Here is a 26,970-nt window from a genome sequence, read left to right as displayed (position 1 = left end):
TCATACTTTTCGGCTAGATACAATTTTTCACATTGTTTGTGCTTGTATTATAGATTTTGCAGTAAAAATGAAGTTTGAAAACTTGTAAGGGATTTAAGGCACCGAGGAGCAGGAGGGGGGCTGGGGGGGCTTCAGCCAAATATTAAGTATCAAACTACCCGAAAAGCCTCTTTTTATACGGTTTTAGCCCCCCCCCCCCACTTTTTTTAGATCCCCCAATTTTTCTCAACGCTCTGCGGTGCCCGGATTTGGCCACAAAAGTCGTTCTGGGTGAAACTTTACCCCCAGTCATTAATCACAGTCAATCCCCTTATAAAATCATTATCTTTATGTCGTCATAAAGTCAATATGGGGAGCAATAATTAACATAATGAAAATTTCCAAATAGACTAAAATCCTTTCTTTGAATTCGAATCTGGGTCAGAATTTTTGTAAAAACAAATTTGAGAATTTTTCGAATGAGGCTGTAAGTTGAATTTGCGTATTTATCTTGCAGTAATATTCTGAGATAAACTCCAGTAGTCGTTTTGCTGGGAAGGAGTCTGGGCACGGTCATTTGCAAGTTGACCCGGTAAAGACTGATAGGCAGATCCTTTGGAAAAGGTTACAGGATCTTTTGGTTTTCACATTTTCTTACGATTTTGAAAATTTTGTTGAGATTTTGAAAACTTTTGAGATTTTTTGAAGATTTTGAAATTTTTTGAAATTTTCCAGATTTTTGGAAGATTTCTTAGAATTTTTCGAAGATTCTCAGGCTCTTCAGTTCTTTCGAATATTTCTCAGATATTCCCTACATTAAACTCCAGGCCAACTCTTGCAGAAAGCATGATCCTACTAGCCTTTTTATTTTACCTTTGCTTCTAAAGTGCTATTTTGTGTTTAAAATTCTATAATTTCAGCCAGACGGAAGACCACTATAGAGACTAACTATTTACAGAAGCCTGCAATAAAGTGCATCATCTCTTCAAGCCGACCCTCTTGATACTTGCGTAATTTTTCTCTCAAATCTCCAAGCCTATCTTGCTGTCAATTATGAGACTGAATAATCTTATCTTTTATAATCGCTATAAATTCCTGTTGCCAGTATCAATTCTATTAGATTCAATAGTTCAAAGAAGAACAAAAAATTCAGCAATCTGAACTTGACGCTAAAATGATGATAAAAATATAATGGTTTACTTTCAGCTTATCTTCAGAGTAGCGAAACATCTGGAAAATCAAAAACCCTCGGATGTATATTAGTTGATAATTATAAAGTTTGAGCAAATATTTGGCGGTACAGAACTTGAAAATTTTTAAATTATAAAGTTTGAAAAAGTATGAAATTTAACAAATCATTAAGTTATTAGAAATACATTTCATTCAGGTATTCACGAAACAAATGTTACACTACTCCGTTGGATTGCAATTGGCCAGAGTATTTGTGAAAGAAAAAGGATCTGGCACACATCCTTGAGGAACACCAATGCTAATATTTGCGAGTGCAAATTTCAATTGAAGAAAGCATTAAGTTGACTATCACATTTTTTCAAGTTATTTGCGAACCATTTAACGCATGGTTGAATGTTTCGTTTAAATGCCATTGTCTATGTCATTCGAGATTTTGTTAAAGAATAAGAACCTAGCACACATCCTTGAGGAACATCAATACTACCTGTTTCCAAGTACAAAAATACCTGTTTTTTGAAACACCTCCCTCGATTAAGCATTAATTGCACAGCTGTTTGTTCGAAAATTCAACCTAAGTTAAAACTAAAAATTAGCCAAGGCTAAAAATTCAGGTAAGTAGGGAAATTTTCATAGAAGCCACAAAACCATATATCACTTAGAAAAAATACAGCTCTTTCTTAATGCTTTGGAGAATCAAGATATTTAGGGCTATTGTCTTGCTTTAAGGCTAGGGGTTTTTGAAGAGGGATGAGGTCTTCTTGAAGGACATTGGCAAATGCAAAATATGGTAATTGTAGTTGTATGCCTGCACAACTGCAAGGCTTTGCATTTAGGTGGCCTAAATTGGCAAACCGCAGAGGCATGTATTGAACAAAACTTGTTGACTCAGCTTCAGCAAAGATTGTCATGCTAACCAAACGTAAACAAAACATGCCTACGCGAACAAAGGTCTTGGACTAGTGTCCTTCACCTACAATTCCTGCCAAAACTACTAGGAACACCCAGCAATTTACGCTGCATTTGATATCTTTCATTCCTTTCATGAGAAAAAATTGCTACTTCTTCCCCTTTCCCCCTAAAACAATGTTGATGATTTAGAGAAATATCATAAAAGAAGCACAAAAGAATGTGCTTCCTAAAATCCTAACTCGTTTGATAGTAAACCAACATTGTTGGGGAGAGGGGGGTGATTAATTTTGACCTTGGAAATTGATGTCAGTGTTCCAAGACTTTTGGCAGGCATTGTACTTGAACCAAAAGCAAACGACAATTTTTCATCGTCACATGAATCTTTCGAACAATAACCAAGCAGGCACACGAGTTTTACGAGTTTTACTTTCAGAAGTAAGAGCCACAGAGTTTCCAAGTAAAAAAATAAGAATATTGAGTTTCCAAATGCCGAAAATGAAAGAAATCACTGTTAGAAAATAAGTTCCTCCAAAATGAGTGCCCGTGCTCTTTATGCAGCACATGATATCTCTTTAATATTTCCTCGAAATTGCAAATCATTTGTCTGAGCTAGTAGATTCACTGTTGTAAAAGCCATCTACCTACACCATCCAAAAAAAGGATGTTTGCAGGATATTACTTTATGTTTGTTTCAATTCTACAATCAAAACGTCATCACAAATCTGTTCTTGGAATTTCCTATTTTATGCCGCATAATCTGAACTAACAGCATAAATTAACTCCCAGTATATAACATCAGTTAGATATTGGGTTTGATATTGGGTTTGTCAAAATTGAGTCAGTTCAAAATTGGGCGAGATATGGCCAATGAAAGATTTCAAGTCTGCTGGCGGATTACTATTATTCTGATCTGATTCATAAAGTTGGAACCAAGACCAAATAACAGAAGTTTGATGGGGCAAGAGCCTGTGCCCGTGTGGCCATAAGTCTGCCGTGTGACCATAGTTCGTAATACCTTTAAACCACTTTGCACTTTTAGGGGTATTTCATGGTGATTTTTGGTTTATATTGTCAAATTGAAGGCTTCTAAAAATACATTTGTGACGTCATCACTTCGGTACTCTATTGTTTTAGGGGAAAGGATGTGCGGTGTCAGTCTTTTCCACCCGAAATTGAATTCGTTTTCAAACAATATTTTAGCGACAGGATGCCCAAGGATCTTTTGGCAGGAAATGTAGAGTGTTATTTACTTAAAGTTATATTTTTTTAAATCGTAACATGGTAAAGTATACTTGCAATAATTGTCTTGTTTCAATTTGAGCTTAATTGCTTTTATGTATTTCGCCATAATCTTTTTGAAATACCTCTTCAAAAATTCAAAAAGGGAAGGAATAGAAAATTCAAAAAGGGAAAGAAACTACGAAATAACTGAGTATTGCATTAATGCCCAATAATAGAACAGAACAAAAATCTATGCCTCATTTGAATTGATTATAATTAACTTTCGATTACCCATAAAATTCAGCTAAAATTTTACATGTTTATTCACATAGCTACTATTATTTGAATTTTAACACGTTGATATAACTTCTCTCGTTAAAATCTAATAAATGACAGGGACCGTTGAGCACACTACGGATTTGAGGGGTGACTATACATTCAAAGGACCAAAAGCAATTTTATGTGGAATTTTTTTAAATATAGCTTTGGAAAGAAATTAGGGCTTAAGCACCCTTCTAGCCCCCTAGCCCCCAGTCCTCAGCCCCCAGTCCCTGCTTCTGCGGTCCCTGTATAAGGCAATTGACCAAAAATTAGTATAACGACTTTGTACATTTGGAAATCAAAGATAATTGCGACGCTTTGAGCATAACGTTACTCCAGTGTTCTGCTCGCCTGGTGAAGAGTTATGCTCGAAAAGTCGCAATTATATTCAACTTTCAAATGTACAAGGTTGTTGTCTAATTATATTAATTTTCGGTCATTTTTTACTAACTATATTGATAGTCAATCAAGAATATGTAGAAAGCTCAGAAAATCTGAACCTTATACCATCATACGTAATAAGCCTGAATACACACAGTCCAAGAAGATTTATGTCTACGCCGACATTTTTGTATCCAAATGAACCAAAGTTGGTGTGAGTATTTGGGCTGAAACAAGGATGGGTGCACCGAGGTGCATGACACATAATGTTACAATGAAAATACTGGAATATTGCTCTAAGCTTAAGATACGGAAATTTTGTATCAGTTGATGATGGTGGCCAGATAACGACAGATTCTTATTGATGGAGCTAAGGAGGTGATTTTTGGAGGAGAGGGGGGGGGCAGTGGCAAAGGCGAGTAAAGCAAGCCTAGCAGAAGATTCTGGGGAAGGATTTTGTTTTGTAACCATGGCATTTTGTTACAAAGAAACAGAAAATGATTTTATATAATCTGCATCGTCAGCTATTTTACTACCTTGCTACATATTTTTATTTTCCACAGACACCAAACTTCTGACAATTTGGGGGGGGGGGGTGCACGTTTTCACCCCTCGCAAAGAAAGTGCTGCTTCTAAGATTCCTTCATTGGTCGTTACGGAGGTAACGGTTCTAATTGAGGGGAATTGAGAATGCATGCTGAAATGGTTTGCTAGATGTTGCAAAATCTAAACAGAATCTTACAAAGAGACTCTCAAAATTTCAGAGATCATGGAACAAATTTAAGGCAACTGAAGGTTCATTTAAGAAGAAAAGTTCAACGCCAGCATGACTCCATGTAGACTATAAATGTTTGAGTTACCGTATAAATTTATCTAATTTTCTTTCAAGAAAGTCAAGAAAGTGTTTGTTCTTCTGGGTAAAAATGACGGTTATATATTCTTTAGGATTATTCACAATAAATGGTTTTGTGGTTATACAGTTGTTTAAACCGGAATTTTCTATTTGTCTAAAGGAACCTTTTTCATTTGTAGGCATTTAAAGGCAATGTTTGTAGACCCTTTAATATCAACTCTCGTTCAGGGTTTTTCTCAAGACACTGACTGTACGTGACATGAGTATATTTTAGCCAGAAACACCAGCAAAAATGTCTCATCCAGTTGAACACCAAACGAACAATGCGCAGGAGCAACTCACTTCAGTCGCGAAGGAGGCAAGGATCTAACCAATGTACTAACGACTAAGCTTCATTTACAAGATTGTCTCAGGAGCTTCAGGCAGCCTAAAGAGTTCTTTAGCATCAATAACAAACTGCGAGAAACGCGGAGTTCCGTTATTTATAGACTGGGGCTCTTTAGACGATGGAACGAGAGGGCTATTGTTTCTCAATGGCGCTTTCTTTGCGAAACCTAACGAAACTGGCAGTGACAAATTCTTTTCTCTTGTGAAGACACCGTTGGGTTTATGTACTGACAAGCTCGTCTTTCGCTCTATTGGCGGAGTATCGGTGCGGGCTCTAACTTCGATCTTCTTACGAAGATTATCCAGCTTCTTATTGATCAGCGGTTGGTCCTGGCTGAAGAGCGATGGATTCGACAAGCTGTGATCCGCTTTATCGCCATCACAGGAGAGCTGGTCGAACTGCGCAACCGACAATACGAGGCTTCGAAGCGCCCTCGTTTGGGGGCTGCCATTGGTTTCAGAAACCCATATTCGTAGTCTAATACACTGAAACGTGTTTTTGAAAGCAGTCCTGAAGTCTTTCCTGCCAATACCATAAATAATTGGATTGATAGCAGACTGAAAAATTATCATTAAATTTGATGCTTTGAAAATGTGCTTTGAGAGTGCCTCGCGTTTTTCCAGGTCGCCATAAACGAACCAGAAGAAGGTAATATGCTGTGGAGACGAACATATTGCATACACAAGGACAAGCGCAATCACCATACGGATCATTCGCCGATGCTGCTTGTGTTGCTCGGCCTGGTCTGTTTGGGACACGGCATTGTGGACCTTTTTCATTACGTATATCATATGGACATTTGCGAAGATAATAATAAATAGTGGAATAACAACTGTTAGTAGAAACATTGTTATCCAGTATATTCTCGTATTTAGTTGAGAAGGCCACTGTTCAACGCAGTACTTTGAACCGTTGTGCGTCTGTACTGCTGAGTAGTGAAAAAGCGGGTAGCTGCACGTGATTGACACGAGCCAAATTCCTGGAATTGTCCATTTCAATAATTTCTTGGAATCACCACGCCAGAGAAATGGCTTCGTCACTCCGCGATGCCTATCAAGGGTTATTGCAACAAGGGTGAATATTGAAGCCATCAACGACGTTGGGGTTACAAAGCTGCAGACTTTGCACATAGTTTGTCCCATCACCCACCTTAAGTCATTTTCATTTCTCACTATCTCGACGGGAATATACAGCAAAATAACTACCAAATCGGAAAGAGCCAAGTTGAATGTATAAATATGAATAACCCGTCGCATGAATTTTCGTGTAATTATCACGTAACAAGTTAGCAAATTACCAGCAGTGCCTAAAATAAAGACAATTATATAAATGCATCTTGCCGTAATCTTCCAAAAGTCACCCTCTTGATGTGGTAAACCAGTCTCATTTTGGCTTATGTTTGGATGTAATGAAGATTTGTTCCAGTTATCCATAACTAAATTTCATCTACGAGCAAATCTGCAAAAAAATGTAAAAAACATTTTAATTAGATGGTAAGAATATCATAAATGAAAACGGAGATCTCTTCATCTGTATTTACAAATCATATTTTCATTTTCTATGTAAAATTTGTAGATATTGTAACTATTAGTTAATTTAGTTTTAAAAAGGGCCAATTGTAAATCAGAATTGATCTAAATTTGTTATCTAGCATAAACATGTATTAAATGGAATAAAGACTTGAGGCAAGACATGGGAAATGAAATTCCTGCTAATTGCCATATGCATGGCTCTTTCCTTCTTACATTGGTACAATTTTTAATTTATCAAAAGTGGTATCTTGTTGTTGGCAGGATGCTAAATCTAAGAATCAAACACTGAAAAGAAATATTAAATGCTTCTCTTACCAAGCCGTAGGAAGGGTACAACTTTTAGGGAAGGGGCACCATTAATTGTTTGAGAACAGCAGGAAGAAAAGGAATTGTTCAAAAGGAACAAATGATTTGTAAAGTTTGTTTTGGGGACACATCCCCATCAAGAACAATAGTAGCAATGACCCTCCTTAAACGTGAGAGTTTATTTTCTTGTTTTTAAACATTGGTCTACATGGTTAGCTCTTTGCCAACACATTCTACCCTAAGCGAAGTTGAGTAACCTTACGAGTAACCATAGCACCCCATAAAGTTGCGTAGCTTGACCATCAAAACTATGAGAGTGGAATGCAATTAGCTGTAAACCTTGCCTACATATTGATGAAGAAAAACTTTGGGTGCCATTTCACCGACAATAGGCGATTGTACCGAAGAAAAAAGAATTTTGCTGACATTAGGATTTACCGATCAGAAAATGAAGAATTAGAGGGGGTGTCACAACCCTTTATACCCCCTCTAGCTAAACTCCTAATCTCGTACCATTTATGGGCATAAGTTGAGATCAAGGTCCAAAACAGTTTATACGCTGAAAGTAACTTTCACTATCGTAATCTGCAAACCCTCAATAGAGAAAATTTCTTGGTCAGTTCAAAGAACACGTTTCTTGGTCATTCTTTTGATTAAGATGTCTTCTAGTTATACGTCAGTACACTGTAGTAGTTGCTGACAAAAAAATAGGATGAACCTATCAGCAAATGAAGAATTAGAGGGAGTGTCACAGCCCTTTATACCCCCTCTAGCTACACTCCTAATCTCGTTTCAAAGAACACGTTTCTTGGTCATTCTTTTGATTAAGATGTCTTCTAGTTATACGTCAGTACACTGCAATTTCATTTGTGAAACTTCTTTATCATTGCCAGTCGATTTCTTGCAGACGATAATACGTTTAATCTTGGAGTTTTTAGAATATCCGATGAACAATTGACCATAAACTAAAATCCCCTGTCACTGCAAGATTTTTGGCAAGACTTATTACATACTATAAGAATAAAGAATGTTTAAGGAATGTCTCCAGAAAGAGCTCAAGCGACTATTGGAGACAGACAAAAAGATAAGAGCGTTTTTAAAATATCATTCGAAGAAAGGAGAATGACAGGTCTTATCTTAAGAAATATTTGCCGTCGTTTTTCAGCCAACACTCTTTTATGGGTGTATTTTTCCTTAAAAATTCTATTCGTATACTACATTTACTCTATTTTTTGAGAATCTAGTAATTTAAGATTGAGAATCTTCATGCTGTAATTTCGTTGCTTGCAACACAGTTTCAGTTTTGGAAGCTGCACAGAGCTTCTTCTTCTAACAACTAATGTATTCTTGTGTATATGTATTTTTGAAAATATTGCAATCATCATCAACCTTAATATTAGCTAGACAATATTTATTCAACTAAGTTTCACTAACATAAGCATCTGAGAGACTGCATGGATAGAATTCACTACTATCAGCTCATGCCTAGCAGCAGCATTTATTAACCAGAAAACCAACTATCGATAAAAATTTATTTTAATTCGTGGATGATTTGATTCCGTTTAGAAGTGAATGCCAGATCTTCAATACAACAGTACAATCTATCGGAATTTTACGATCTATGGAATAATGTCACAGTGCAAGCTCAAAAGAGCATGGTCATAGTCATAAGAACTGAAACTCACCTTGACAAGTACTGTAAATTCTCGGGAACTGATGTGTTGCTTGCACCTAGGAGCACGAGAAACAAGCATATAAGTTACAAAATATTCAGGCCATCTAGGAATCGTTTCTTAAATAGAGATTTTGTCGGTCTCAGGTTCTTTAAATATAATATGAATTGTCTATGAATCATTAAAGTAACGTGGTGAAGAATCCTTTTAAAGGCAATACCCGAAATGAAAGATAAAACAGTTGCATGGTAAGAAGCAAAGGTTCTGAAGCCGAAGAGCAAACTCAATCCTGTAAAAAGCAAGATTAACAGTGAGGCTTCCAAGTGGAGTTTCTCATCTACAGGATATTGGCCTAATTGTAAAGAATATGTGAATGTTAACAACAATCAAGACAGACATGTTTAAAATTACAGAAAGGAAGGTTTAGTTCGATAAGTGTTCTTTAAATGCACCGCGACCAATGCTCCAAAGAAGAAATACTGCCAAAAAGGTGCAAAATGACACGACAGAAATCGTAATTCCAAATTAGAATGCTGTTTTTTTGTATTTTTCTGCTCCACAGAAAGATATTCTGGTCAACGGATAGTGGAAGGTTTCAGTTCAATAAGTCTGTTGATTACCAACTTATGTTAAATCTTCATTATTTTACCAATGATTACAACTGGTGGGCCCCCAACTGGAAATTCCTAGGGACCCTGGCTGCCTCTGTTACGCCGCTGCCCACAAAGAAAGTGGTGGTTGGGGTGGCATCTTGTGTCTGCTACCAGAAACTTTCATCAATTTTGAAACAAGAACTTCAGGGAACTTAAGATGGAAAATGGCAGGCTTGTATGAAAAAACTGGCATCTATGCTGAAATCTTGGCCAAACTGGAAATTTTGACACTTTTCGCCGTGATCTTGGTTGCGAGTATGCTGTTTAATACCAGAATCCAGAACAGTGTCCACATTTCATCCGGACAACAATCTGCAAACTCTGCAGACTTAGAAAACGATGAAAACAATGTAAGCTACAGTTTGGGCGTGGCATAATAATTTCTTACGTTTTCATTGGCGCTCTTCACGGTCACTGAGCACGTGACTGCCGTGTTTACTCAGCTCATTTCATAGAGATTTAAAGGGGAACTGAAGTGAAAAACGATTTTTTTACCACTGATAAAGGTTCCCGTGCTGATTCCAAAACCGTTTGAATTTTTTTAATACGTTATGTAGTTTTTAAGTTATTAAGTTTTTAAAGTCGAAATTTGCCCTCATCGATGGCGGAGCGAGAACGCGGTCGGACCACTGTGTCACGTGACCTTGTGACGTAAAGTGGTGGGCACGAAGAGATGTTTTGATGTAATGTAGTAGTGAGTTTGATAAGGTTCATGACAGATAACAATCGTGAAAATTGTGATGAAAGCATGAAACTTGGTGAAAATATAGAATTCGGTATGCGCAACAAGATAGAATATAGAATCATTTTGGGAAAAAAACCCTTGTGCTATTTTTAGCCTGGGGTACTTGTGCCCAGTACTCAGAATGCGTAAGAATGGTAAATCTATTTCTGTTAACTATACAACCATGAAACTTGGCAAACCGACACAATCTGACTTGCTGAAAATGATAAGAATGGTCCCCATCCTCAGAAATACCCCTTTAAACATGATTTCTCATGCTTTGTCTATAGAACATGATATCAAAGCATTTTCTGGTATAACTCCAGGAACAAAAAACAATTCATACCAGGATGTACATAAAGGAGAAGGATTTAAAGCACAACCATTAAATGATGTATATGTTTCCAAGTTTATTAAAAGACCTTATCTTAACAAAAGATATGTCAGGGTTTCTATCTCATAACTGTTCTATGAAAAATGTTGAGTTGAAGCAAATTTCAGAAAAATATAACCATTGGGCACCAAAAAACTTCATTCTCAAAATTTTAAAACAGTGTATCTAAACAACAGGCAGTGACAGAATACATTAAAAGAACATTGTACTGTGAAGGTAAAACATTTTCTTCTGATTATGTATAAAAAATGTTACCAAGCAGGTGGTACAGGACCATTATTGTAAGAGAAAAACTTTAGCAAATCCAAACTATTCTACACATTTTGATGTGAGTAAAATATCTTGAAAAATATACCTTAGGAATCTTGAAAATATCAAGCCTTGCTCAATCTCCACTAGTTTTAACAAATTTCTAACTTATAACATGACCCCACTGGTTCTAAATTTCTCTTCTTGCTATTATGAACTGAAAGTCTGGTCCCTTTGAATAACCCCTGTATATAACCCTGTACTCCACTGTATATGTAGTAGGTAGCTGAGTTTTGCATTTTCATTGTCTCTCTGCAGAATTTTGAAACCCTTGTCTTCTTTGACTAAAGTTCTTTTCTTTACATTTTGTGATAAATTCATACTTAAAGTTGTCCAGTTTTTCCAGCACAAATATCCAAAAACCAGCAAACCATCCATTGATCTGCCACTGTTTGTAGATACCTAGCAAAATGGATATAATTTTAGGTATTAATCTATTTTAGGCATATTTATGCAATTCTATTAAATATTTGACATTTTCGAATTATCAGTCCAAAAATCTTAATTGCAGTAAGATTTAATAATACTTGTCAATGTACAAAAAACAAGCCAGTTTTAAAACCAAAGTGGATTAGGTCGACCTGTTCCGTGCTACACATCAAACTATGTATAAAAGTTTTATATCAAAGGAAATATTTATTAAATTGTAACATGTAATAATCCTTATTATTTCAGATTTTAGAAATGGAAAGATTATAATATGTAGCCTACATTCTCAGTTGTATCTTACTTTTTATAAGGAAATAAGGAAATTGTGTTTGAGTTGTTCTTGCCTTCATTGTCAGAAAAGAAACAAAGATCGACGTACCATTGATTTACTTCCTCATTTCTACCGACAAAACGAGCACGTCGCGGGAGATAATTCATCCTCAGCCTCTGGGATCTCATCGGGCCTAGGCTAATCTTCATCGCCACTTTCGCAGTTCCCGTTCGCCCTTGGTAGGGCAAGTACTTCACCACCACATGCTCCAAATTCATCGTCGCTCGATCTTAAGTCTGTTGTCATTCCTGAAGAGCTGTCGTGAAAATTGCGAACTGAAATTCTAACCACTAACCGAATTCCCTCCCTCTGATTCACTCTACTACCTACTACAATGTTGTTTTCGTTGCGATCGGGGCACGTGTCCACGACTTTACGTCAGTGCCTGAAACTTGTCTCCAGACCTCTCCGCCACCGAAATGGAGAAATTTCACACTTCGCGTGGCGAATGCAGGAAAACGAAAAGAAAAACACTAATTTCGTGTCGATATTCGAAATCAGCACGATGAAAACTACTAAATAATTGATTTTCATTTTTCACTTCAGTTCCCCTTTAATATAATGTTTGGGTGCGCAAGCACACTTCACCCATCCAGACAGTCATTATGTGTGAAGCGGACACACCCATAATTATTGCGGTGACCGTAAGGCGAGTGTAAACCAATGCTAACCGGACCGGGTGGACTTATAACAGCCGGCTACGCAAGTGACGTAATTTACATACCGGTGTGTGGAAACTCTTTCATACATTCCTCTTAGAAATTCCATTTATCTCTTGTGATTGTATAACAATTTTTCCATGTTATATCCTTCTCTTTGTCAGAACAAAAACAAACTTACAGAAGATTCTACAAAGCCAGTTGGAAACAATACAAGTTGCAATAAAAAGCTCATTGGGGGAAATCCGATTTTGGACATCGTTTTGTTTGTTAGTATTATGAAAATATTATAATTTGAAAACAGTTCGTTTTTTAAAATATTTAGATTTCAGACCTGACCACAATATCAAACAGTGCTTAAAACGCAAGGCAAGTTGGGAAAACAGCAGACAAGTCACGGTAATACAAAATGGAAGAAGTTTATGATCGCCGAATGTCGCTCACCGCAGGGCCTAAAAAACCGTAAATCTTTGAACTGCCCCCCTTGAAACACCCCTCTCAAATAAGCCCCCACCCCAGAACTACAAATTGTCAATATTGTCAATAAGCCCCCCTCGAATAAACCCCCACTGCTACCGCAAATTCTTGAACTGGACCCCTCCATTTGATGATTTCTGCCATCTGAGGTTGCCTTAATGGCGTTTTATGGAATTACCACAACAAATTCATACTTTTGGTAGTAATAAATTAAATGCTCATAAAGAAATTCGTATTAAAATAAACGAGGTATTTGAATAATCTCTTCTTGATGTCTACAATAATTTTATAAGCCCCCCTCGTATAAGCCCCCCCTTGAATAAGCCCCCATCCAAAAATATAAAAAATAAATAAGCCCCCAGGGGGCTAATTCGAGGATTGACGGTAAGCGTGGATCTGACTCACTTTGTGGAGTTGAAAATTGAAATTGTGAAACTGTAATTGTAGAAAGTGTGGATTAGTAAATAGTGCATGTTCTTGACAGTGCAGCATAAAATACCAATCGGAACGCCTAAGATAGAATTAGGAACATCAATGCAAAGTGAGAGCCCAATCCCAGCCTTATGGATTGTACTCATTTTTTATATGTAAATTGCTATAAAAAATAAACAATGGACAATAAAAAAGAGTTAAGAAACTTCGAAACTCGAAGCTTCAGTGCATGCGGAGAAAAATCAATTGCGCTTTGTGATATTGTTGTGTGCTATTTTGAGGTAAGACGGACTCAGGTCATCTCAGGTTTGTTTACTTTTAAGACTTACTTAAAAAAGCTAATTGACACTCCTGCCCGTAATATATTTTAGGGTTTATGAAGATTTCAGTAGATTTCAGAAAATGTTGCAAAACAATTCAGCTAAGGTGTTTTAAATTGGAGAAGCATTGGAAAGATTCCTCTCAATGCTAAAGCAGTTGAACCTCTCGGTGGTATATGGGAGGAACATTTAATTGGGAATGTTACATAACAACCGTGAATATTTTCTCTCAATCGTGATCTTTATTAATAAGGACAGAAAGAAGCAAATATTTTCTGTAAGGGGTGTTTTCCCGTGTTTCAAAGGGTGTGGCCGTAAAAAATCTGAGGCAGGCCCCCTAGCTCCGTTCCAGCCATTCCCCTAAGGGCTCGTGCGGGGTATCTGCGTTACCAACAAGATGAGGGGAAAGATCATGCTTTCAAACTACGCGAAAGGAGAATAAGAACAGACTAGCACAATTTTTACATAGGTGAGAGAAGAGATTATTTGCCATCCGTAACGAGGCTCTCGTTAATAGCATCAAACTTTTTGAAGAAAAGAAAGAATTTGATGGGTTGAATGCAATTTAAATGACTTTTGAAGGTGTCACTCAGCTTTTGTCACGGACAAAAATTTAGCAAGATTTCATTCAATCGTGTATTGAAATTCGAGAAATATTTGACTAAGATCACACAGATCTGAGACTTGTTCTCAGAGGAATTATTCCAGGCGAGACAATGGCACGCATTCTCTCAGCAAACCCTACAATCCTGGCCAAAAGGTTAGTGGACTGGTGAGAAAACCACGATAATTGCCACTTTACCACAAAAATATTATCAAAATATTATCCCTGCAAAAATGTTGATTTTTTTTTAAAATACCCAAGTAACAGCAATCGAAAAGAGTAGAAATAAGCGTATCAACATTGACTGTGGGGGCGGGGGGGGAGGGGGGCTGGAGGCGGGGAGCGTATTTTTCAAAATTTGCCAGCCAGTCTAAAAACTTTTGGCCAGGGTTGTAGTTCTGCCGATGTAGAGAGGCTGATTCCCATCTACAAAAAGATAGTAACAAGTTGGGTAAGCAGCATAGCTCCAGAAACGAAGTAACTTTTGGAGCTTAAAATCACACAAATTGTGTTTTACGAAGGTAGCAATCGAGTGTTTCATTGTGTAATTTCGAGTGTTTCATTTTCCTTCTTTATTTGATCTCAACTTTTTCATATATTAAACGCCTTTCTAGTCTTCTTTCTGTTTCTCACTATATTTTCTAGCTACAGCTAAGAGTTTAATGGCACCAATACAGAATTCTAATGTACTATGCAGGCGCGGATCTAGGCCGGTTGCACAGGTTTCAAAAAACCGGTCAAATTCTAAGAGCTATGTTTTTCTGTAAATATGTTTCCCTTATGCGAGAGAAACCGGTGGCTAAAAAGCATATTCGATATCGATATCCATTGCTTGAAAGTGTGAACGCTTTAAAACAAAATCATACAAAATTAAATACGGAGGCAAAGAAGAATCTGAGGTTTTGTGTTGAGGGAATAAACTTTCTTTCTCGGAAAAATTCATGAAAGTTAGAATGGAAGTTGCAAGAAGAGGATCAAAGGCCATGCTGAAACGGAGTAAAATTCTGACATATTAGATGAAAATGTGGGCAAATTAATCACATATTACTAGCCTCATCCGCAACTTTTAACAATATTTATGGACCAATAACACACAGGGCTGTAATGGGGTAAAGCACCCTGAAACCGGTCCAAATTTTGGCTAGATCCGCGCCTGCTATCATCAATTTTCATGGCACCAAAAGTGCAGTTTAATTAAGGAACTTTTAATACTACAATTCTATAAAATAAAGTCCAAAAATAAGGAACTTCAACGAGCTAGGTTTCTTATAGCCTGCGCCCCAGTCCACAGATGCGGTTGCAGAATTCTTCGTAAGAGAATTGCTGCAGTTTCTTACAAACGGTTCATAACAACCTTAAAAAAGTGCACAGCGAAAACTAACAAATTTATCGATGAAAACAAAATGAAAGTTTCGGAAGAGAATGCTCTTTCAAAGATGATCCTAATACTCGAAGTGCTCAAAATCTGAAGATATCCAAGAGATTCGGATATGGCAGAATCCTTCATTTAAGACAGCGAAGTGAAAATAGCGTATAAGAAGTATACAATATATAATAAAGCCCAACAGGATGTAATTTGACAAGCAAAATTGAAAAGTAGTTTTTGCGTCCCTTTGTAGTTTTTGCGAAATTTAGAAGACCTCGTTAGTCTAGATGAATTCTCAAAACTCTCTCTAAAAGAGTGATGTGTTTGAAATGGTCAAACTACTTCTTGAAATAAACTGCAATCTTAGATTTGAGTCATAACGAATCAAAACGATTTAATCCTTTGTAATTTTAAAGAATTCAAAATCCACAAATAAGTTTAAATTTGTTTTTTTGGCGAGAATGAAGGTGCAAGATTAAAAACCAGAAGGTCGAAGCAAAAACAAAGATGAAGAACTCACTTTGTGCCGGGGGCTGAGATCAATATGACTTGCAAATGTGTCTTGTGCTTTGGCGATGGAGATGCAGACGGTCAGATTAGCTTACGGTGATTGCGATAAACGATTCGAACTCTATCGGATATATTCATATTGAAACCTGAAAGGATTAGCTTTGTGTGTAAGAAAATACGTTTGCTTTGCCATGGTCACGTAAACAGAAAACCGCAGAGAAAAATACAGCATTGCCGCCAGTCCAATCCCAGTTCATCCCAGTCAAACCCAGTCTCAACGCACAACAACGTACAGGGCGATTTTGATGACGAAAAATATGACTATAATGATTGCTACTTTCATTATCAATTCATTGATAGAACTGAGTGATGTGTTCATGTTGCGATGATAATTGTTGAAGGCTACGATTGATGATGAGTAACGATAATAACAATGGAAACATTTCATTTTCAATTCACCTTAAACTACAATTACAAATCTCACTATTACAAGGTAATTTGCAATTGGCTAGCCTGGTTTTACAAGAAAAAACTATAACAATCGTAAGGTAAAAGGAAAAACTGAGAAAAATAAAACAACCAAAATTAAAACGGATGTAATTCCGGATTTGTCCATGGTTTATTTTTGCAACAAAATATGTAGTACGTAATAGTATAATAATAGTAATAATAATAATAATGATCAGACCTCCCTTCAATTACAAACAACTACGTGACGTACAGCATGATTGAATCTTAAGCTGGTAATCATTTACGTTGACTTGACACAACGTCACATCTGTCCTCATCCTCGAACTCGAACCCTCCTAATCAAGTTCTAAGTAAAACGCTAAGTGCTGACATTGCCCTATGATGATATCAACAAGACTACACGAAACTAGGAGATTATCAAACTAGCGACATTAGATATTGTACTTTGAACTGAGAAACAGTTAAGCGAAAATCAAGGTAGGTTCACTGAAAGCAGATACGGCATTTACTCGAATAAACGCCCCAGCTGGTTTTTCTAAAAGTTCAACTTTTAACCTGGCATTAACTCAGACTGGAGTTTATTCGACGACAAGCGTTTCTATATTTCTAATTTTTTGTCCTATCAGAATATGATTTTCAGTGTCCTTTATGAAATAGAGTCTTTTAAAAATTTGAACGAACTCCAAACCACGAACAAGTGGGCAAAACAGCATAAATTTGCCTGGCGTTGACTATGGCTGCTCATTTGTAGCAATAAAATGTATTCAATAAAATGTATGAAATTCAAGAATCTATTCAGTACAGAAAATAAGGCCAATGCAAAAAAATGTATTTAATGCAGAAAAACATGTTCAATGCAATATAATCTTTAAATCCAACACAAAATGTTCAACATCACTGGGGCGAACACGTTCGTCATAAAACTAAGGGCCTACACAATATCAAAGATAGAAGAAGTTGATGACGATCATGAAGAAATGCATTTGAAAAGTTTTTTTTAATATTCCTGAAAGAATAGAGATATTACAAGAATTTCCAATCTTGAAAAGAAGCTGGAAGATTGAACCTTTAATTACGCTGAAGATGGCTCATTGGATGATGAATGTTACCTGATTGGAACCCTGTGTACAATTGAATTGCTCAATTCAGCGATACAGTTTCTTTTTAGCAACAATACACCGGTAAATATTAGTGTGAATCATGGAAGAGTATGCTCAGATCTAGAAAATATGCTCAACATCCTTAGAAAGAATCTCGAGGATTTACATTTGAATTTGTCATCAAAATTTAACACTTTGTGTGCGCTGAGAATTACCAGGAAAACGTGGAAGACATGCTGGTCGACCTCGTTTGTCAATTCCAAAAGAAACCTTGGAGGAATTGAATTGCGTGGTATGCGTTTTTTCTGGAGGAAAATTGCATTAATGTTTGGAGTATCTAGGTGGACGATATCCCGCAGAGTTGAAGAATATGGATTGATCCGTCTACAGCAGTTGAGCGATGTTTCTAATGATAGGCTCGATGAAATCATTTTGGATTATATCTCAAGGCATGGTTCGGCTACTGGAGAGCAATACATTACCGGTTACTTAAGGTCAGTGGGGGTGCATGTGCAGTGAAGAAGAGTACGAAGCAACATCAACAGGGTAGATCCTCGAGGTGGGGTGTCTTGGTGTCAAGGAAGACATATAGTGTTCCTTGGCTAAATTCATTATGGCATTTAGACGAACATCATTCTTTAATTAGATGGAAGTTTGTTTGTCGGGCTGCCTAACTGATCTGCTGTTGTCATTTTGAGTGTTCAGTGGCGATCTTGGCCTACTTCTTGGTGGCGGCCCTGATACAGAAGTTGATCATCTTGTCCTACTTCTGAGGAGTTATGATGCCTCCTCCAGCAGATCAGCAGTCTTGTTGGTTTACATTAAATCTTCCTTCAAATGAAGAACTTCACAATTAAAACAAGTATTGAATCGGGTATTGAATCGGGTATTGCATGAATAACACATTTGATTGAATATTGCTAGAAATGGGCAGCCATAGTTGTTTAGAGACCGGCTTTTATTCGAGACAATTAATTAGGCTCCTTTTTGGACACTTTTCCATTTAAAGCTCATTCAGAACCGCGACTTTCCGCTTGTCTGCTACATGTCATCTTAAACTGACAACGGCCTAATCTGCCATTAAGTACAAAATTCTTAACCCAAGATAGAAAACACTGCCACCTATTACGATAAGTGTGTCTAGGCAAAGAAGTTTGTTTTGAATATGGTAAATTGTATTCGACATCGCTTTTCAGAAAGCGATGGAAATCGACCTTGTTCTTCGGAGGATTGAAAGGACAATATCGATGAGGCTTCCCACAATGCTCGGTTACTCTGTTTTGCACAGGACATTATACATACACGAACTGTGTTCGATTGAAGCCTGGTTTTCATTATCACCAAAAAGCAGCAATGGTGATCCTGCGGTATAATTCTGACGTGTTTATGAAAACACAGAATAGTTGTAGGCAACTTCACGTCTCTTACGATTCTCGGTCCCAGGCCCCCAACCCACTACGTCCAAAGCACAGGCGTCACTTGTTTGTTTGCTTATTTACTCTGTGCTATAAAGTTTATCAAGATAAGCTACGTTTGGATTTGCTAGCATTTAAGAAACCTTAGGCTGATCCAAACAATCTATTTTAAAGATAAAAGTGATCAAAGATTGAGAGCTCTAGATTCCATACTAGCTATTATCAGCAAGTTTTGAATGGTCAAGTGCAATCTGATCATTTTCGAGAATGGGCAGCTGTTTGGTCTGGAGAACGAACGTCTGCGAAAACAGCGGGTTATAAAACAATAAATTGACAGTACAGTGTGAGCAACGATTACTAGCCTGTACGAAGCCTCGACTACTTTTCCTCTGATTAAGAATTTAAGAAATTAAAATGAAAATGTTTCCATTATTATCGGCAGTTTGACATTGTCTCATTTTCAGCCACAAAAACAACCTCTCTTTCACGGAGATAGCGTAACACCGAATCAACGATTACTAGCCTGCACGAAGCCTCGACTACTTTTCCGCTCCGAGATTTGAGGCTCCGCGCAGGCTAACGATAACCAGACTAACAAGCATCAGGTCACAATGATTACAAGGAGTTTAGAATGAGTGCGTTGATTCGGGGTGGGGGAAGTTGCCTATTAGTTTTCTTTGCATATTTTCTCCAGGATAGTGCTGTCAAAGACCTTCTAATTGGTCTTGGATGTATAAATATGTGAGCATTAAGAAACAGATATTTCAACTTAAAGAAAAAATACTAAAAAATGCGAATAGAGTGAAAATTAGCGTTTTTGTTTTAGATTTGTAACTACGTTTAACTTTTGTTGTGGGTTTGAGACTTTCTTTCATACTTTTTGCATCTAGGAGTTGAATTGAATGGTGGCATCTGAGGCTCCAGTCTTGGTATTATGTTACAATCAATGAATACGACAGTGCGCTAACTGGCACGGCCTAAAATCTTGAAACGCTAGTATAATTTTAGTGAATCAAATAACTGCAACTATCCGTCAGGCGTGAAGGAAACGACATGAAAAATACTAAAACAAAGAACAACTATTTGGTTAGGGTGATGGCAAGGTGGGATCTTCAACCTCCCAAAAAAATTGATTTCCCATCTTTGTCAGCAATATTTCCCGGCTTCCCCGTTCAATGGCTAATAAAATTAGGCCTATAATTCTCAATATAGGATCATACCCCAAACAAACCTTTCAAGATGCTTGCAATTTCATCACTTATTTTTCTATCATTTATTTTACTACTTGAAAACTTGCAATTCACGGAATAAAAAACGGTGAATTGGAATGGTTCAGCGATTACCTGCTCTCTCAAAAGGCAGTGGTAGCATTCAACAGCTGTCTCTCAAATGGGCAGGTCTTGTTAACAGGAGTACCACAAGGTTCAATACTTGGCCCTCTTTTGTTTCTCATCTCTTTCAATGATGCTGTAGAAGTCATGGAGTATTCAAGCATTCTAAAATATGCGGACGATACTGTGTTGTATGACGCAGGCAAAGAAATCTATTCAATTGAAAACAAACTATCAAAAGACAGGGAAAATCTGTCAGAGTGGCTGAGATGCAATGCGCTCATATTGAATTCACATTCTTTTTGGAACAGCACAACGAATTGCAAAACAGCGAAACGAGCCACTCAAACAACCCCAACAGTAATTAACAACACAACGGTTTATAAATATCTTGGCGTCCAAGTGGATATCACACTCAACATGAACTCCCATTTTGACAAATGTTTCAAGCGTGCATCTGGTAGACTGCGACTACTGGCAAAATTAAGATCGTGCATGGACAAATACAGCGAAAACGATCTATCGTACCATGATTCTTCCAACATTTACTTACTTTGGTATATTACAACTAAAGCTCACAACCACGCAAATAAGCAGACTTTCCTCATTCCACTCTCGATTACTGAAGATGGTTTATGGTGATGTGATGAATCAGCAGACCAAGGACTCATGTCAGTTGTAAATGCGAATAAAATGCCTGGACAATTATATACGTGAACACTTTCAGAATTATTTTACTCTGATAAAGCATGAAAAGGAAACAAGAAATAACACTTGTACACGCGATTACTGAGTAGTAAAAAATAATATGCACGAAAGTCATTTCTGTGTATGGGTGCTAAAGTGTACAATGAGTTACCTTCAGACATACGTTAGACAAAGACATATAAGAAATTTGTTGAAAAACTTAAAATGCATATTGTGTGACATGATATTAATGGCGTAATAAACAATACTTCATCTCGATGTGACATCAGGTTTTATAGATTTTATTCTTGCAAGATTTTTTCTACGGCTTTATTGTGATACATTTTATTTCAATTTAATTTAAGGTTTAGGGCACAGGACATAGTGATAATAGCAATGTTGTAATTGTTGAAGTGTTCATCCTGTATAAATATTCGTTTTGTTATTATTATCATCATTATTATTATTCATTAATATTATTTTTCATTAATATCAGACATGTCTTCTTCATACAAATCCGTCACCTTGGACAACCTTTCTATCGGTTCACTTGGTTTCTTTGGCCAAGCATCCACTTCTTTCCTCGAAATGTGTGACATGTTTAATCTTGTTTAACAACACACACACTATATGATACGTGAACTGTCAAACATCATCATAAGATCTACCTACTACCTCTTTTGCCGGCGTAGCAAAACATGGGACAACCCAAAGCTTCTTTCTTTTTAACGAATGTCTTGTTACTCTCTATTGTCAGTACATCTTTCTGTTGTTATGACTACGTGTAACATTTAGTCAACTTATGTAACAGGCAAGCCATTTACAAAGAACCTCATCTTGTGAGCGTTGTAACTGTAGTGTTTAAGAATTCAAAATGAAAATGTTTCCATTATTATCGGCAGTTTGACATTGTCTCATTTTCAGCCTCAAAAACAACCTCTTTTTCACGGAGATAGCGTAACAATGGTATCAGCAATATATATGTTATTTGAAAACTATAACCAAACTTTTCAAATGTTGCAATTTCCAAACAGTCAATAAAAGATTCCCTAACTCATAATACTGTTGTTCATGCCAAAGGTATTTAGAGATTGGAAATAATTTACTATATAGATAACAGCTTACAAGGCTACTCAATAAGTCCACCGTCTTTTCCAGCTCTAGGTAGGCACAAAGGCTTGTGCCCTCTAATTCTTGGCGTATGACTAAAAAGGCTGGAGGAATGTTAGCAAAGCACAAATAATTAGTTTACCTTTTCAACACTAGAGTAAGATCGAAACTCATTACAGAGTTCTGTTGTGATCGGCTAAATTGACTAATTATCTTTGGTTGTAAGATTGCAATAATTTCGTGATTATAGAATAAGACTAAAAGTCCCAATATCGGGGCCACAATCTCATATAATAGAACTTGCTCTTATCTCACTCATTCAGAAAGTAATGTTAATATGGAAGATATATAATTGGCTAAAAGTTTAGCTGCACGAAATTAGAACCGAATTATTATGATTCATTTTCAAGGTGGAACTTCTGTGGGTGTCAACTTCTGTCGTTGAAAGAGAGTTTCGTTGATTGTCTGAAGCGTTTGAAATACAACGAGGCTTCAAAAGACTCTATGCATATTGACCCACGATTTTAAAGATAATAAGGAAGCGAATGCCTCTAAATTACTTGCTTCAGTACACTGAGTTCAGTTTCAATTTTATATGGAGCAGCTTTCCATCTAAACGATTTTCACTGATGCTTTACACGATGGTTGAGTGCAAAACACAGTACACGTTAGCTGAAATGCATTTTTAGCTATTTGGGTCCAACACTTAAAGCTAAGGCATCGTGTCAAGACAAGCCAAGCTATGTAGGTATAGTTGGTGAAAAAGCTTAAACCGACGATTCAGCATTCTTCAACAAGACATCATTACTCGAAAATGCTTACATAAAGAGACAGTAAGGAAAGACAGTAGAGAGCTGTGTTGTGTTGTGTTGTGTTTGTTTTTTGTGTTATGTTTGTTGTGTTTGTATTTGTGTTTGTGTTTGTGTTTGTGTTTGTGTTTGTGTTGTGTTGTGTTGTGTTGTGTTGTGTTGTGTTGTTTTGCGTTGCGTTGTGTTTGTGTTGTGTTGTGTTGTGTTGTTTTGCGTTGTGTTTGTTTTGTGTTGTGTTGTGTTTTGTTGTGTTTGTTTTGTGTTGTGTTGTGTTGTTTTGCGTTGTGTTTGTTTTGTGTTGTGTTTTGTTGTGTTGTGTTTGTTTTTTGTGTTATGTTTGTTGTGTTGTGTTGTGTTTTGTTGTTTTGCGTTGCGTTGCGTTGTGTTTGTGTTGTGTTTTGTTGTGTTTGTTTTGCGTTGCGTTGTGTTTGTTTTGTGTTGTGTTTTGTTGTGTTTGTTTTGCGTTGTGTTGTGTTGTGTTGAGTTAAGTTGTGTTGTGTTGTATCGTCTTGTCTCGTCCGGTCTTGTCTTGTCTCTTTGCATCTTCAAATGCATTTCGTTATCATCATTCAAAAGCTTTAGTTCTTTAGGAACCTGGAAACTGGTCTTGCTAAATGACATCACGGTGTGGGCTAACTAACGTCCTTACGCAAATCCAACGTATCTTTTTGGAATTTAGCCATGAATTTTGCCTTCACTTACGGATCAAAATTATAACAGAAAACTCCTTTGACAATATAAAAATTCAAAGCATACACAATTTGTGGACATTAGATGTACGTTTCGCAAAATCCGAAACATTACAAGGTAATATGATTCATAAAGACTTTTTCAGATGAAAAAGGCACATTTTTATCACTAATCTGATTTTAGATTTCCCTTATGTCATAGCAAAGAGATTTTCAGAGTATATGAACGAAGAGAACAGACGTGCTTGTACTATAGAAGCTACAAAGCCTTCATCAGGAGAGGAAGTAGCCGATTGGTTGATCAAGCTAAATGACAGTTAAAAGACATGGATCTCCTCGAGAGGATTTAAAGTTCAGCACCATAACGCTTGTACGCAAACAGGTCAGGCCCTTTTAAATACTTCAGTAAACCAGAAAGAAGTAATGTTTAAAGACTGTTAAAGATCTAAAACCATTAGTGTATCGGCTACGCCGGTATTTTTCTTATCAATCACCTCATTTCAAATTCAGCGCTCACATTGACAAATAATGTCCTGAATGAATATAGCAAACATACAGCAGAAAGATGTCTGGAAAAGATAAGCTTTAAGTTCAGGTCGCGACGATTATCGAGGGCATTTCCCTTAGCATTTACATTCTTTTTTATAAGAACACGAGCCTCAAACCAGGTCAAGGGTTAAGAACAAATTAAGAACAAGCTGAGGCTTAGCTTCTGCAAAATGCAATTATGAAAAACGTTTTTTTTAAATCGAAGATTTTTAGCGATGTGTGGGTGCTTTTTCGGGGAATACTCAAATTTGTCAGTAAATCAAGGCCGTCTCACTCACTTTGTTGGCAAATGAGGCCTGAACACCTCCTTAGAGCAAAAAGCTAGCAATAGCACTGCTTACATCCTCTTAATTTAAGAACAAATTAAGAACAATCCAGCCTCAGATTTTCGAAAAAATTAAGAACAGTCAGCCTGAACTTAAATTTACTGGTTCTTATAAAAAAAGAGTGTATCAATGAAATGAACAAATGCCTCTTTTGACCGAAAAACGATCCTTTTTGAGTAGAGGTAGCTATTTTGTCAGAAAAATTACCCTCCTTCATGATTAAGTGCTGTTTTTCTAAAAAGGAGACATGTCTTGATAGGGTTTTCTTCCTTATCACGATAGCCTTACCCCGTCTTGAGTCCATAAATACGGCATGTCCTTACGTTTTTCTTTTTGGCAAATCGAGCCTTGATGTTCTTATAAAGTTTGTTCTTTATAAAGACAAAATTGTTCGGATTGTTGCATAAAACGTAACAAAGCCTGACAAACAGAAGCGGTCAAACTTGATGAAATTTGGTATGACGTCATCTGAAATGGAAAAGGTACCTTTCCTTTGCGTCGATAGAGTTTGCGAGACTACGCAAGTGAATTATTGTCAATAGTCACAAATAGCTAATGTTTACCCTTCCTCTGGACAGTGGAGGTAAACAAGAATAGATAGACTCAGGGTGGCATTTGCCAGGGAGGGCACCCAATTTCCACAAATTCTAAAAGTTTAGTATCATCGTTCGGGAGACGAAACCTTTAGTCATTTGTTTCGAAACGATACTTTCTTAAACCAATCAGTGTTGCAGGGTCATTGCGGCATACGGGGCTACATCAAAGCAAAAGTAAATATAGAGCATTAGTTTGATCCGTACACAATTAAACGAAAAACGAGTGATACAAGGAGAGAGGGGAAGGGTGGGTAAATAGATCACATGGGATGGCTCTCCCGGTTTAGTTGAAACAATCGTCTTGACAAGATTAAATCCGGTGAAGGCAGAAATGTCTATATGGATTATGCTGTCACACAGCATGGTGACGCCATTTCTTTATTTTGTAGAGATAGAACCAGTGACGTCTTTGACCGGAGGCCACCGAGGAGCAGTGGATATATATCTTTACTAAAAAATTCTTAGCCGTGTAGGAAAATTCAGTAGGACTCCACTGAAACTCTAATGTTTCTCGTGCACTCATACCAAAATGTTCGGAAACTTTGGCTCCGAAATCGACACTTCGAACAAGATGACGCTCTAGATAGACCTTGCAGAGGCGGAGGAGACATGGGGCGGAGGGCTGCAGTCGAATTTCAGGCCTATTCGGTGAATTTTATCTCAATAAAGCAACAATATTAGGCCCCCTCCCCTAATACGCTCAGCCCCTAACACGCCCATGAGACTTCGCATTATCATAGGTAGCGTGCGTGTAAAGCTTGCACGCAGACTATGGATCTGACCCTAACCCTTGATTGAGATACAGATACCTTGTTGGAGAGTTCGATGACCCGGTCGTTTGATTTCCGACTTCCGAATATCATCAGATCGCTACTGTAGCCGTTGGAAGGACTGTCCGTTTGAATATATTCAACCCAAATATGTCAAACGTTGCGAACTTGATATTTGAAGCCTTTATTTTGTTGACATAAATGTTTATATCAAAGAAAAGGGAGGCATTTAACGATAAATGTTTACGTAATTTGAAAACGGTACCTCAATCAGAAGATATTGATTGCCTGGCACTTCTCTCGTCTTTATCATAACCTGCACTTCACTTTCTTCAAACGGAAAGTTCTTTATAGAAGCAAAGCAACCGAATGCTTCCAAAATCAACAACCCACCGACAAAAGGTATCGTTTTCTTCGCACTTCAACTGCCCACTGCCAACTAGGTTATTTGCTTTTGCAGCTGCAGGGAGAGATAATTGCATTGTTTATCAAGAACTGATACCATCACACACAAACAAGTGTCCATACGATTTGCAGCTAAGAACATTTATCTGGTATGCCTATTTCATTGAAGCAATGAACAAAGACAAACGATAAAGGTAGTACGCATGACCAAGATGCATAACGGCTTGCTGTTCTAGATAAACAAACCATGAAAAGAGCCTTGAATTAGATTAGGATGAGCTTATGTCTTTAGAAATCTATGGGCAACAATGAGAAATCAAATGCCTCATTCCACGCGGGTATGAACATCATTTATGCAAGGTGACAGAAAAGAACAATGGGACATTGCCGTGATAATAACAGTCTTGTCACCTTTGATAATGGCCTTTGAATAAATCATGATGAATAATTGTACCTTTTTATTTTCTTTTCTGCCACACGATGTCGGAGATTTGGTACCTGGTAATAATTATCGCTACCTGTCCGAGGGATGGTGTGTAGACCGCCGCTATCGAATCATATCGAATGGAATATTTTCCACACGACTTCGAATGCTCGCGAGAGTTCTTTTCGTATGCTCTTTTCAGAAAACAGGCCTAGCAAATGCAGCCATGTTAATTAGCTTCTTTTCTTATCTTTTGTATTAATCGAAGCATCGTCTCTTTCTTCTAAAGGAATTGAAATATGTTGATAGATACATGATAAATCAAA

The 26,970-nt window shown here is 37.2% G+C and overlaps 1 protein-coding gene across 2 annotated transcripts; it reads right to left on the bottom strand.

The window, feature by feature from the left end:
* LOC135694370 (neuropeptide Y receptor type 6) lies at positions 1–26,970 on the bottom strand. Of its 2 annotated transcripts, none has more exons than XM_065213072.2 (3): positions 15,973–26,970; positions 8,767–8,812; positions 1–6,701 (listed from the first exon to the last, which is right to left on the bottom strand). In XM_065213072.2, the coding sequence occupies exon 3, from the start codon at positions 6,674–6,676 to the stop codon at positions 5,252–5,254; it is 1,425 nt and encodes a 474-aa protein (XP_065069144.2). In that variant the 5' UTR covers positions 6,677–6,701; positions 8,767–8,812; positions 15,973–26,970; the 3' UTR covers positions 1–5,251. The 2 variants fall into 2 exon arrangements, with proteins under 2 accessions (XP_065069144.2, XP_065069142.2); XM_065213070.2 differs by having other exon boundaries at positions 26,081–26,970.

The sequence above is a fragment of the Rhopilema esculentum genome, chromosome 8 (genome assembly GCF_057945365.1).
Source record: "Rhopilema esculentum isolate cy_ngs chromosome 8, ASM5794536v1, whole genome shotgun sequence".
Classification (NCBI taxonomy): Eukaryota; Metazoa; Cnidaria; class Scyphozoa; order Rhizostomeae; family Rhizostomatidae; genus Rhopilema; species Rhopilema esculentum.
The sequence above is the reverse complement of the archived record's forward strand: the minus strand, read 5'-3'. Positions and strand labels throughout refer to the sequence as shown.